Source organism: Salvelinus sp. IW2-2015, unplaced genomic scaffold, assembly GCF_002910315.2.
Source record: "Salvelinus sp. IW2-2015 unplaced genomic scaffold, ASM291031v2 Un_scaffold396, whole genome shotgun sequence".
In the NCBI taxonomy this organism is placed as follows: Eukaryota; Metazoa; Chordata; class Actinopteri; order Salmoniformes; family Salmonidae; genus Salvelinus; species Salvelinus sp. IW2-2015.
This window is the reverse complement of record NW_019942552.1, coordinates 515793-529093: the sequence shown is the minus strand read 5'-3', so window position 1 is coordinate 529093 and position 13301 is coordinate 515793. Positions and strand designations below refer to the sequence as shown.

General features: G+C 44.1%; 1 protein-coding gene across 1 annotated transcript in view; it reads left to right on the top strand.

The window, feature by feature from the left end:
* Positions 1–13301, top strand: part of LOC112068313 (MAM domain-containing glycosylphosphatidylinositol anchor protein 2-like) — a 381767-nt gene that overhangs the window by 203295 nt on the left and 165171 nt on the right. The window contains 4 exon segments of the mRNA XM_070438102.1: positions 401–531; positions 9103–9244; positions 9246–9302; positions 9304–9374. Of these exon segments, the coding sequence (XP_070294203.1) occupies positions 401–531; positions 9103–9244; positions 9246–9302; positions 9304–9374 (401 nt within the window).

Below are 13301 nucleotides of genomic sequence, written 5' to 3'. Positions count from 1 at the left end.
AGTTGTGTGATCCGTGGTGTCATCTGCACAGTGGTTTCGCAACAGATTAAATAAGGGTAAACTGTGATTTGTATTATGACTTGTTTTACAGTAAAGTTCATGAACTATGCTACATTTGGAAACATGCAGATTTGTTCCTGGTTCCGTGATTTACAGTAAATGTGAATGGCATAGGGTTGCAACATTCCAGAAACTGTCCAAAGGTTTTCCAGGTTTTTGAGAAATCCTGGTTTGTAGGATTATCAGAATCAGAAGGGAGGGAATCATCCAACTTGGAATCATCCAACCGCAATTTCTGAAAAATGTAAAAGCCCTAAATGAACAGTGTTTATTATTGTATTCATTCTATTCACACACATTTTCACACTAGTGTTATTCTGATTGTGTATCTGAGCTGCAGGGGGAGACGAAGATCTTGAAGCTGAAGAACCTTCGTCCTCAAGACTATGCCAACTACAGCTGCATCGCTTCTGTTAGGAACGTCTGTGGCATTTCAGACCGAAACATTGTCTTCAAACTCACCAACAAGACAGGTCAGTCTTCAAACTCACCAACAAGACAGAGTTGATGTTTTTAATTTTGCAATTTATAACACAATAGAACCCCAAATGTAGATTCAATGTATAAAAACATTTGTTGAGGATAACATAAAAAAGTGAAATACTTATTTCCATTGTGGTCCTCTTCAAAAAAATCAAACATGTTACACATTCACATCTAAAAGCTGAATTCTAGTAAACATCACATGGCCAAAATAATGAAACAACTGTGCAAAGACTAAAACATACCACACTTCAATAGTCCTCCTGATAACAGTGGTGTCTCTCCTTGGGAATAGCTCGCAGAACTAGCCGGCCAGCATCCTACACTGTCCAAACATAAACAAATATAATATTGTCTAAAACGCACTAACAAGATGGGTTAGTCTTCAAACTCACTAACAAGAGGGGGTTAGTCTTCAAACTCACTAACACGAGGGGTTAGTCTCCAAACTCACTAACACGAGGGGTTAGTCTCCAAACTCACTAACACGAGGGGTTAGTTCCTCCCAACTCACTAACAAGTGAGGGTTAGTCTCCAAACTCACTAACACGAGGGGTTAGTCTCCAAACTCACTAACACGAGGGGTTAGTCTCCAAACTCACTAACAAGAGGGTTAGTCTCCAAACTCATAACAAGAGGGGTTAGTCTCCAAACTCACTAACAGAGGGGGTTAGTCTCCAAACTCACTAACAAGTGAGGGTTAGTCTCCAAACTCACTAACAAGAGGGCGTAGTCTCCAAACTCACTAACAAGTGAGGGTTAGTCTCCACAAACTCACTATAACAGAGGGGTTAGTCCTTCAAACTCACTAACACGTGGGGTTAGTCTCCCAAACTCACTAACAAGAGGGGGTTAGTCTCCAAACTCACTAACAAGTGAGGGTTAGTCTCAAACTCACTAACAAGTGAGGGTTAGTCTCCAAACTCACTAAAAGTGAGGGTTAGTCTCCAAACTCACTAACACGAGGGGTTAGTCTCCAAACTCACTAACAATGAGGGTTAGTCTCCAAACTCACTAACAAGAGGGGTTAGTCTCCAAATCACTAACAAGGAGGTTAGTCTCCAAACTCACTAACAAGAGGGGTTAGTCTCCAAACTCACTAACAAGTGAGGGTTAGTCTCCCAAACTCACTAACAAGAGGGGTTAGTCTTCAAACTCACTAACACGAGGGGGTTAGTCTCCAAACTCACTAACAAGTGAGGGTTAGTCTCCAAACTCACTAACAAGAGGGGTTAGTCTTCAAACTCACTAACACGGAGGGGTTAGTCTCCAAATCACTAACAAGTGAGGGTTAGTCTCCAAACTCACTAACAAGAGGGGGTTAGTCTCCAAACTCACTAACAAGAGGGGGTTAGTCTTCAAACCACTAAAAGAGGGGGTTAGTCTCCAACCTAACTAACACGAGGGGTTAGTCTTTAAAGTCATGAACAAGACATGTTAGTCTCCAAACTCACTAACAAGATGGTTTAGTCTTCAAAGTCATGAACAAAGACATGTTAGTCTTCAAACTCGACTAACACGAGGGGTTAGTCTTTTAACTCACTAACAAGGGGGTTAGTCTCCAAACTCACTAACATGAGGGGTTAGTCTTTAAACTCACTAACAGAGGGGGTTTCCTCAAAACTCACTAACAAGAGGGGGTTCGTTTCAAATCACTAACAAGAGGGGTTCTCAACTCACTAAATAAGAGGGGGTGTCTTCAAAATCACTAACAAGAGGGGGGTTAGTCTCCAAACTCACTAATACGAGGGGTTCGTCTTCAAAATCACTAACAAGAGGGGGTTAGTCTCCAAAACTCACTAATAACGAGGGGGTTAGTCTTCAAACCCACTAACACGAGGGGGTTAGTCTCCAAACTCACTAACACGAGGGGTTAGTCTTCAAAATCACTACACAAGAGGGGGGTTAGTCTCCAAACTCTACTAACAAGAGGGGGTTCGTCTTCAAAATCACTAACAAGAGGGGGTTAGTCTCCAAACTCACTAATAAGAGGGGGTTAGTCTTCAAACCCACTAACACGAGGGGGTTAGTCTCCAAACTCACTAACACGAGGGGTTAGTCTTCAAGATCACTAAGAAGAGGGGGTTAGTCTTTAAACTCACTAACAAGAGGGGGTTAGTCTTCAAAATCTAACACGAGGGGGTTGTCTTTAAAACTCACTAACAAGAGGGGTTAGTCTTCAACTCACTAATAAGAGGGGGTTAGTCTTCAAACCCACTAACAAGAGGGGGTTAGTCTTCAAACTCACGAACACGAGGGTTAGTCTTTAAAATCACTAAAACGAGGGGTTAGTTCTTTAAACTCACTAACAAGAGGGGGTTAGTCTTCAACTCACTAACACGAGGGGTTAGTCTTTAACTCACTAACAAGAGGGGTTAGTCTTCAAACTCACTAACACGAAGGGGTTAGTCTCCAAACTCACTTAACACGAGGCGGTTAGTCTCCAAAATCACTAACAAGAGGGGGTTAGTTTCAAACTCACTAACACGAGGGGTTAGTCTTTAAACTCACTAACAAGAGGGGTTAGTCTTCAACTCACTAAACACGAGGGGGTTAGTCTCCAAACTCACTAACAAGAGGGGTTAGTCTTTAAAACTCACTAACAAGAGGGGGTTAGTCTCCAAACTCACTAACACGAGGGGTTAGTCTTTAAACTCACTAACAGAGGGGGTTAGTCTTCAAAATCACTAACAAGAGGGGTTATTCTTCAAACCCACTAACAAGAGGGGTTAGTCTTCAAAATCACTAACAAGAGGGGTTAGTCTCCAAACTCACTAATAAGAGGGGGTTAGTCTCAAAATCACTAACACGAGGGGTTAGTCTTCAAACTCACTAACAAGAGGGGGTTAGTCTTTAAACTCACTAACAAAGGGGTTAGTCTTCAAACTCACTACAAGAGGGGGTTAGTCTTCAAACTCACTAACACGAGGGGTTAGCTCCAAACTCACTAACACGAGGGGTTAGTCTTTAAACTCACTAACAGAGGGGGTTAGTCTCCAAACCACTAACAAGAGGGGTTAGTCTCCAAACTCACTAACAAGAGGGGGTTAGTCTTCAAACTCCTAACAAGAGGGGGTTAGTCTTCAAAATCACTAACAAGAGGGGTTAGTCTTCAAACCCACTAACAAGAGGGTTAGTCTTCAAACTCACTAACAGAGGGGGTTAGTTTCAAACTCACTAAAAAGAGGGTTAGTCTTCAAACTCACTAACAAGAGGGGGTTAGTCTTCAAAATCACTAACAAGAGGGGGTTAGTCTTCAAACTCATAACAAGACGGGGGTTAGTCTTCAAACTCACTAACAAGAGGGGGTTAGTCTTCAAACTCACTAACAAGAGGGGGTTTAGTCTTCAAAATCACTAACAAGAGGGGGTTAGTATTCAAAATCACTAACAAGGGGGGTTAGTCTCCAAACCCACTAACAAGAGGGGGTTAGTCTTCAAACTCACTAACAAGAGGGGTTAGTCTTCAAACTCACTAACAAGAGGGGGTTAGTCTTCAAAACTCACTAACAAGATGGGGTTAGTCTTCAAACCCACTAACAAGAGGGGGTTAGTCTTCAAAATCACTAACAAGAGGGGATTAGTCTTCAATCACTAACAAGAGGGGTTAGTCTTCAAACTCACTAACAAGAGGGGTTAGTCTTCAAACTCACTAACAAGAGGGGGTTAGTCTTCAAACTCACTAACAAGAGGGGGTTAGTCTTCAAACTCACTAACAAGAGGGGGTTAGTCTTCAAACCCACTAACAAGAGGGGGTTAGTCTCCAAACCCACTAACAAGAGGGGTTCGTCTTCAAACTCAATAACAAGAGGGGGGTTAGTCTTCAACCACTACAAGGGGGTTAGTCTTCAAACTCACTACAAGAGGGGGTTAGTTTCCAAATCACTAAACAGAGGGGTTAGTCTCCAAACCTCACTAACAAGAGGGGTTAGTCTTCAAACCCTAACAAGGGGGGTTAGTCTTCAAACTCACTAACAAGAGGGGGTTAGTCTCCAAAATCACTAACAAGAGGGGGTTAGTCTTCAAAATCACTACAAGAGGGGGTTGTCTTCAAAATCATAACAAGAGGGGTTAGTCTCCAAACTCACTAACAAGAGGGGGTTAGTCTTCAAACCACTAAAAGGGGGGGTTAGTCTTCAAACTCACTAAAAGAGGGGTTAGTCTTCAAAACTCACTAACAGAGAGGGTTAGTCTTCAAACTCACTAACAAGAGGGGGATTAGGTCTTCAAACCTATACTAACAAGAGGGGGTTAGTCTCACTAGCAATGCAGGTTAGTAGCTTAAAACTTAAAGCCGATTTATGGTCAATCTGATATCTGCAGTGGCCATGCAGCATTTACCAATGCGGCCTCCGCAGAAGTCAGAGCATTCATACTTCTTGCACTTCGGGGAGCTGTCATACGCATCCAATAAATTGGTCGGCACCACTTATAAGGCACCACTCGTAGTGATTCAGGGCTAATCTCAATAGCCAGCCAGCTAATTACGAGCAATTGGCAAAACAAAAAGACAAGTGCTTGACATAGGAGTACAGCCAAGATTGCATGACGTAAAAAGACAGCACCATTTTCCCACCTGCATCTCCGCTTCAACCCTTAATAAAAAAAAAAGTGCTTTATGAGTTTGTCCCGCAACTGGCTCCACTTCTTGTGGCAAGCTTCCGCTTCCATAGATGAGGTAAAGAGGTCAATAGAATTAGACCAAAACAATGGAAATGCCATGGAAACGTTTTGGGGAATGATCTCATGAAGGAAAGATCCGGAATCTCCTCTTTGACCGTCAGCAAAATTAGCCTACATTTAGGCTATGTGTATTTTACACTATGCTGAGGTAAAAATCWATACTTGTATTGATGTCAACCCCAATACATGTTTGTCATCATCACCAATCAGCTGCATTACAGTTGAAAACGACTTTGACTACCACCACTGATTTATGTATGCTAGCTATGCTACCAGCTTATACGGACAGCAGTTAGCATTTAGCTGTCACTTCTTCTAAATCTGAAAAGGGACAACTTTTAAACGTTATGCAGTGAAAACATCCAAATATATCCAAATCAGACTTTAGGGACTGTCACAATACCTTTTTACCACATCTATCCCCATTACCTCCCCAACYTCTTTCCAGGAGTTCAAACTCATTTTCGCATCCCTACATGAGGTATCATCAAGATGTTGATATTTGCAAACTTGTTCTGATAGCCTTTCATCAAGGTTCTCCATGTTTGTTGTGAAGGAAGTTGTCAAATAAGTCAGTTGGTGTTTATACAGGATGTACATCCCCCACCTACCATTAACCAATTATGTCAGTGCAGAGCTATATGGTGCTATGCAGAGCCCTTTGCATTGTAACAAAATTTGGGAGGCGCACAGCATTTCAGTAAGGAGCTTGATTTGGCCTCCGAAGGCTCCGCAATTGCATCACATCCTTCGTATGGATCCTCGGCACTACATTGCCGGATCAAGCATAAATCACGTTTACCAACAAGACAGGTCAGTCTCCAAACTCACCAACAAGACATGATTAGTCTTCAACTCACGCAACAAGCAGAGTTAGTCTCAAACTCACTCAACCAGACAGATTAGTCTCCAAACTCACTAAGCAAGACGGTTAGTCTCCAAACTCACAACAAGACAGGGTTTAGTCTTCAACCTCACAACAAGGGTTAGTCTCAAACTCACTCAACCAAGACAGGTTTAGTCTTCAAGCTCACTAACACGAGGGGTTAGTCTTCAAACTCACTAAACGAGTGGGGTTAGTCTCCAAACTCACTAACACGAGGGGTTAGTCTTTAAATCATGAACAAGACATGTTTAGTCTCGCAAACTCAGCTAACACGAGGGGTTAGTCTTTAAACTCACTAACAAGAGGGGGTTAGTCTTCAAACTCAACTAACACGAGGGGTTTTAGGTCTTTAAACTTCACTAACAAGAGGGGGTTAGTCTCCAAAACCTCACTAACAAGAGGGGGTTCAGTCTTCAAAACTCACTAAAAAGAGGGGGTTAGTCTCCAAACTCACTACACCCGAAGGGGTTAGTCTAAACTCACTAACAAGAGGGGGTTAGTCTCCAAACCCACTAACAGAGGGGGTTAGTCTCCAAAACTCACTAACAAGGAGGGGGTTAGTCTCCAAACCCACTAACAGAGGGGGTTATCGTCTTTCAAACTCACTAACAAGAGGGGGTTAGTCTTCAAACTCACTAACAAGAGGGGGTTAGTCTTCAAACGCACTAACAAGAGGGGGTTTAGTCCTTCAAAATCACTAACAAGAGGGGGTTAGTCTTCAACTCACTAACAAGAGGGGGTTAGTCTTCAAACATCACTAACCAAGAGGGGGTTAGTCTTCAAACTCACTAACAAGAGGGGGTTAGTCTTCAAACTCACTAACAAGAGGGGTTAGTCTTAAAATCACTAACAAGAGGGGGTTAGTCCTTCAAACTCACTAACAAGAAGGGGGTTAGTCTTAAAATCACTCAAAAGAGGGGGTTAGTCTTTAAAACCCTCACTAAAACGAGGGGGTTAGTAATCAAAATCACTAACAAGAGGGGGTTTAGTATTCAAAATCACTAAACAAGAGGGGGGGTTAGTCTTTAAACTCACTAAAACGAGGGGGTTAGTATTCAAAATCACTAAACAAGGAGGGGGTTAGTCTCAAAACTCACTAACAAGAGGGGGTTAGTCTTCAAAATCACTAACAAGAGGGGGGTTAGTCTTCAAACTCACTAACAAGAGGGGGTTAGTCTTCAAACTCACTAACAAGAGGGGGTTAGTCTTCACAAACTCACTAACAAGAGGGGTTAGTCTTCAAACTCACTTAACAAGAGGGGGGTTAGTCCTTCAAACCTCAACTAACAAGAAGGGGATTAGTCTTTCAAACGCTATACTAACAAAGAGGGGGTTGAGTCTACTAGCAAATGCAGGTTAGTAGCTTAAAAACTTTAAAGCCGATTTATGGTCAATCTGATATCTGCAGTGGCCATGCAGCATTTACCAATGCGGCCTCCGCAGAAGTCAGAGCATTCATACTTCTTGCACTTATTCGGGGAGTGTCATACGCATCCAATAAATTGGTCGGCACCACTTATAAGGCACCACTCGTAGTGATTCAGGGCTAATCTCAATAGCGCAGCCAAGCTAATTACGAGCAATTGGCAAAACAAAAAGACAAGTGCTTGACATAGGAGTACAGCCAAGATTGCATGACGTAAAAGACAGCACATTTTCCCACCTGCATCTCCGCTTCAACCCTTAATAAAAAAAAAAGTGCTTTATGAGTTTGTCCCGCCACACTGGCTCCACTTCTTTGGGCAAGCTTCCCGCTTCCATAGATGAGGTAAAGAGGTCAATAGAATTAGACCAAAACAATGGAAATGCCATGGAAACGTTTTGGGGAATGATCTTCATGAAGGAAAGATCCGGAATCTCCTCTTTGACCGTCAGCAAAATTAGCCTACATTTAGGCTATGTGTATTTTACACTATGCTGAGGTAAAAAATCAATACTTGTATTGATGTCAACCCGCAATACATGTTTGTCATCATCACCAATCAGCTGGCATTACAGTTGAAAAACGACTTTGACTACCACACTGATTTATGTATGCTAGCTATGCTACCAGCTTATACGGACAGCAGTTAGCATTTAGCTGTCACTTCTTCTAAATCTGAAAAGGGACAACTTTTAAACGTTATGCAGTGAAAACATCCAAAATATATCCAAATCAGACTTTAGGGACTGTCCACAATACTTTTACCACATCTATCCCCATTACCTCCCAACCTCTTTCCAGGAGTTCAAACTCATTTTCGCATCCCTACATGAGGTATCATCAAGATGTTGATATTTGCAAACTTGTTCTGATAGCCTTTCATCAAGGTTCTCCATGTTTTGTTGTGAAGGAAGTTGTCAAATAAGTCAGTTGGTGTTTATACAGGATGTACATCCCCACCTACCATTAACAAATTATGTCAGTGCAGAGCTATATGGTGCTATGCAGAGCCTTTTGCATTGTAACAAAATTTGGGAGGCGCACAGCATTTCAGTAAGGAGCTTGATTTGGCCTCCGAAGGCTCCGCAATTGCATCACATCCTTCGTATGGATCCTCGGCACTACATTGCCGGATCAAGCATAAATCACGTTTACCGACACAGACAGGTCAGTCTCCAAACTCACCAACAAGAACAGGGCAGTCTCCAAACTCACCAACAAGACAGATTAGTCTACAAACTCACCAACAAGACAGATTAGTCTACAAACTCACCAACAAACAGATTAGTCTCCAAACTCACCAACAAGACAGGTTAGTCTCCAAACTACCAACAAGACAGGTTAGTCTTCAACCTCACCAACAAGACAGAGTAGTCTCCCAAACTCACCAACAAGACAGGTTAGTCTTCAAGCTCACCAACAACACAGATTAGTCTTCAAACCCCAACAACAAGACAGAATTGTCTTCAAACTCCACCAACAAGACAGGTTGGTCTTCGATTTTCACCAACAAGACATGCACCATCAAGTATATAAGAAACACCAAACCTCTAACCTCTTCCTCTCCACGTGTCTCCGTCCATCAAGCTGCTAGTGGAAGACCCCATCGTGGTGAACCCTGGCCAGACGGTGTCCCTGGTATGTATCACTACGGGTGGGGAGCCAAACCAACGCTGAGCTGGGTCAGCAGCTCCGGACAGCCTGCCTGAGGAAAAGTGTGGTAAAGGGTGGAACACTCACCCTGCCGGCCATCACCTCAGACGAGGCTGGGTGTATACAGCTGTCTGGCCACTAACAACGTGGGCAACCCAGCCAAGAAGTCTACCACGATAGTGGTCAGAGGGTGAGAGAGAGAGAGAGGGAGGGAGGGAGGGAGGGAGGGAGGGAGGGAGGGAGGGAGGGAGGGAGGGAGGGAGGGAGGGAGGGAGGGAGGATCAGGGGCTGGGTGTTGGTGGTAGGTCTAACATATAAATATAAAGTATAATCCTTAGAACATCACGGTCGGCCATGTCAAGAGGTTCCAACGTCTTGGTGTAATGACATGGACTGTGATGGACTGACAGATGCAAGGTCAGACATTTGAGTCCCACTCAGGCTACTCATGGGCTATATCTGTTGTTTTTTTGGGTGGGGGCAACTTTTTATTCAGTTTTGTCATTTTTCTTTTTCAGAGAGGGGGTTACAGGTACAAAACAAAACAATCGAATAAATGCATACAAAGATATACCAAACCCATTCCCCCCCAAATAATAACTGTATCTACTGGTTAAATGGGAGAAAGTGTGGTGGATGCCATCTAAGAGCCAACATCTTTTTTTTGCGGCAGTGCTGCCAGAAGTAATCTTCTCTGATTGATTGAGATTCAAGGAGCTTTCATCGTTAAGTAACATAATAGATGGAAAGCATTGCATATTTAAATTCATGCACCTCTAAATTAATTTTGTAACTTTTCTTATCAGATTTTCACCATTCAAATGACAGGAATGGTTACTACAGTATGTTAGCATAATGTTACAACGATTGACAGATCTCATTGTGGATGTTACCTTAGAATATTGATCCTACAACATACAGCGCCAGCTGGCGACACATAAAGACTATATCCTCACAGCACATACAGGGGCGAAGCCCAAAGAATGGGGATGCATGTGAAACCACTCATTAAAGAGACTTATTAACAGGCCAATTAGAGTCATTAAGCCAAGGCAGTCTAGCTGAAGGCACTGCAGGCTGTTTGGCTATCAACTGGGATAAGGACTTAGTGTCCAAGGCTCTTCCCCTCGTGGTAATTAACCCATGGAACAGTCAATAATTGTAGACTTGCCTTTGGGAGCAGCCAATGGGATGAAGCCTTAGTTTTCAAGGCTCTTCCCCTCAAGGTAATTGACACATGGAGCAGCCAATAGTTAACTTGTCTTTGGAGGAGCCATCGGTGTTCGTATAGCAGTTTGATTTATACAAAAGGAGTCTCTAATGTTGTGGTGAATTGGTATAATATTGAGTGGAAGACTGTGCTGCCTATTAAATATGAGGTCCCAGAAACTGGGAAGGCAGCAGTGAAGTAGGACAAACCTTAGCACAGTGCATTTGGACATGCTGAATATGACAGCTGGTTAGGATAGTGGTGGTGTGTGTGCGTGTGCATGTGTGTATGTGTGTGCACGCATTTGTCTGTTTGTGTGTGTGCATATGTGTGTGTGCGTGTGAACAGATATGACACAATATGTGTGTTAGTTTATGTTTTATGTATTTGTGTGTGTATGTGTGTGTATGTGTGTGTGTGTGTGCGTATGTTTGTGTGAGGTTGTTGATCACACCCCTAGTCCTTGAGAAGCCCTCTCATGCGGGTGATGCCAAAGGGGCTGTCTGTTTTTCACAGATCTGTCCTCAGCAGATGGTGGCGTTTCTGCCCATGCTGTCCCACCAGCCGGACTGGCTCACCCCCCCCCCTACAGTGCTTTGTGTTGTGTGTGGTGTGGTGGTGTGTGTGGTGGTGTGTGTGTGTGTGTGTGTGTGTGTGTGTGTGTGTGTGTGTGTGTGTGTGTGTGTGTGTGTGTGTGTGGTGTGTGTGTTGTGTGTGTGTGTGTGTGTGTTGTGTGTGTGTGTGTGTGTGTGTTGTGTGTGGTGTGTGGGTGTGGTGGTGTGTGTGGGTGTGTTTAGTTTGCCCCCTGCAACGGCTCAGCATGCTGTTGGCTGCACCACAGCTCTACTGCCATGACCCTTTAATGCATTAACAGAACGAGACACGTCTCCAAGTGCAGAGCCCAGATCTCAGGACTATGTTTGGCAACAAAAGGACACTTTAGTGACACAATGACCTGGACAATGGATGAGAGCTGTTCTCCAATGGATGAGAGCTGTTCTCGGCCTCTGTCAACACAAGGTCTATTCGTTAGAGAATGTGTTCGCTGCAAGGTACATGTGTGTGTGTGTGCGTGAACGTTGCATCCCTGTGCGTTTCATCCTTGTGCATTTTTAAAGCGGTTTGATTTGCGGGTGTGTGATGTGGGGAAGTGACTGGTGCTGGAGGTATCAAACATTCAGAATCAAACAATGTTCTGATGTTCTGATGTTCTGATGTTCTGATGTTCTGTCGTCGTCTCGTCGTTTTGTCGTCTCGTTGCTTCGCCTGACAATTCCTCCAGGACTTTCTTCTTTCCAGACAACTCCAAAGGATACATCAGACATTCCAGTCAGTGAACACACACACACACACACATGCATAGGCACAACCTCCCCCCAAACACACTCACACTCACCCAGGCCCTACACACTCTGTAAAGGCTGTTCTGTGTTATTAATAACACTGATATTAATAACACAGAACACCTGCAATGGGTTTCATCGTGGGCCTCCCTCCCGCTGATGTTATGTAGACAGTTTGTTAAGAAAAACAACCCCCTCATGACGTGACGTGTAACAAACTGGCTTTTAGCGTGTAAATCAACATGTGAATGACCCTTATCAAATGTGCTCTGGAATAAATTGTTGTCCTGAGACGCATATATTTCCATTTATAAATGACAAATATAATGGTCCGGATGGACGTGACCTGGCAGACAGACTGCAGAGTTGGGCAGCGGAGTGCATGTGTGTGTCCTGCTGGCCGCTGACTGAACTTGTCAATTAACCCAGAGGTCAACCACAAAGTCATTCACAGTATCAATGGCATGTCACTCGTCTCCATTCATACATTGGCATGTGTCACTGTGTGTGTGAGTGTGTGTGAGCATTAACGTGTGGAGGCAGGGTGTGCATGGGTGTGTGATGATAATCAGAAAGGGGTGTGTGGTGGGGGTCCGGGGTTGGACGGTGGGTGTGTGTGTGCCGGAGGTCTGTTTGGCTGGGGACTGGTACTAATGTCTTTGTCCCCTGTATGTTTTTACCATTTCTAACGTCACTGAGAGGAGGTAGGTAGCAGGTAGACTAGAGGAGAAGAGGTAGGTAGCAGGTAGACTAGAGGAGAGGAGGTAGGTAGCAGGTATACTAGAGGAGAGGAGGTAGGTATCAGGTAGTATCGAGGTTATAAGCTAGAGGAGAGGAGGTAGGTATCAGGTATACTAGAGGAGAGGAGGTCAGGTATCAGGTATACTAGAGGAGAGGAGGTAATGGTATAGAATTAAGGTAGACCTATGAGGAGAGGAAGGTAGGTAGCAGGTAGACTAGAGAGAAGAGGAGGTAGTAGCAGGTAGACTGAGGAGAGGAGGTGGTAGCAGGTAACTAGAGGAGAGGAGGTAGGTATCAGGTAGACTAGAGGAGAGGAGGTAGTAGCAGGTAAAACTATGAGGAGGAGTAGGTACAGGTAGACTAGAGGAGAGGAGGTAGGTATCAGGTAGACTAGAGGAGAGGAGGTATCAGGTAGACTAGAGGGAGAGGAGGTAGGTAGCAGGTAGACTAGAGGAAGAGAGGTAGGTATCAGGTAGACTAGAAGGAGGAGGTAAGTACAGGTTAGACTAGAGGAGAGGAGGTATCAGGTAGACTAGAGGAGAGGAGGTAGGTAGGCAAGGTAGACTAGAGGAGAGGGGGTAGGTAGCAGGTAGAGACTAGAGGGAGGAGGTAGGACGGGTAGGACAAGAGGAGAGGAGAGGAGGTAGGTACACGGTAGACTAGAGGAGAGGAGGTAGGTAGAGTCCTAGAGGAGAGGAGTAGGGGTAGGTAGCGAGCAGGTAGAAAGTAGAGGAGGAGGAGTAGGTAGCAGGTAAGAAAACTAGAGGAGAGGAGGTAGGGGGTAGGCTAGGTAGCAGCTAGAGAGGTAGGTAGCGGTAGA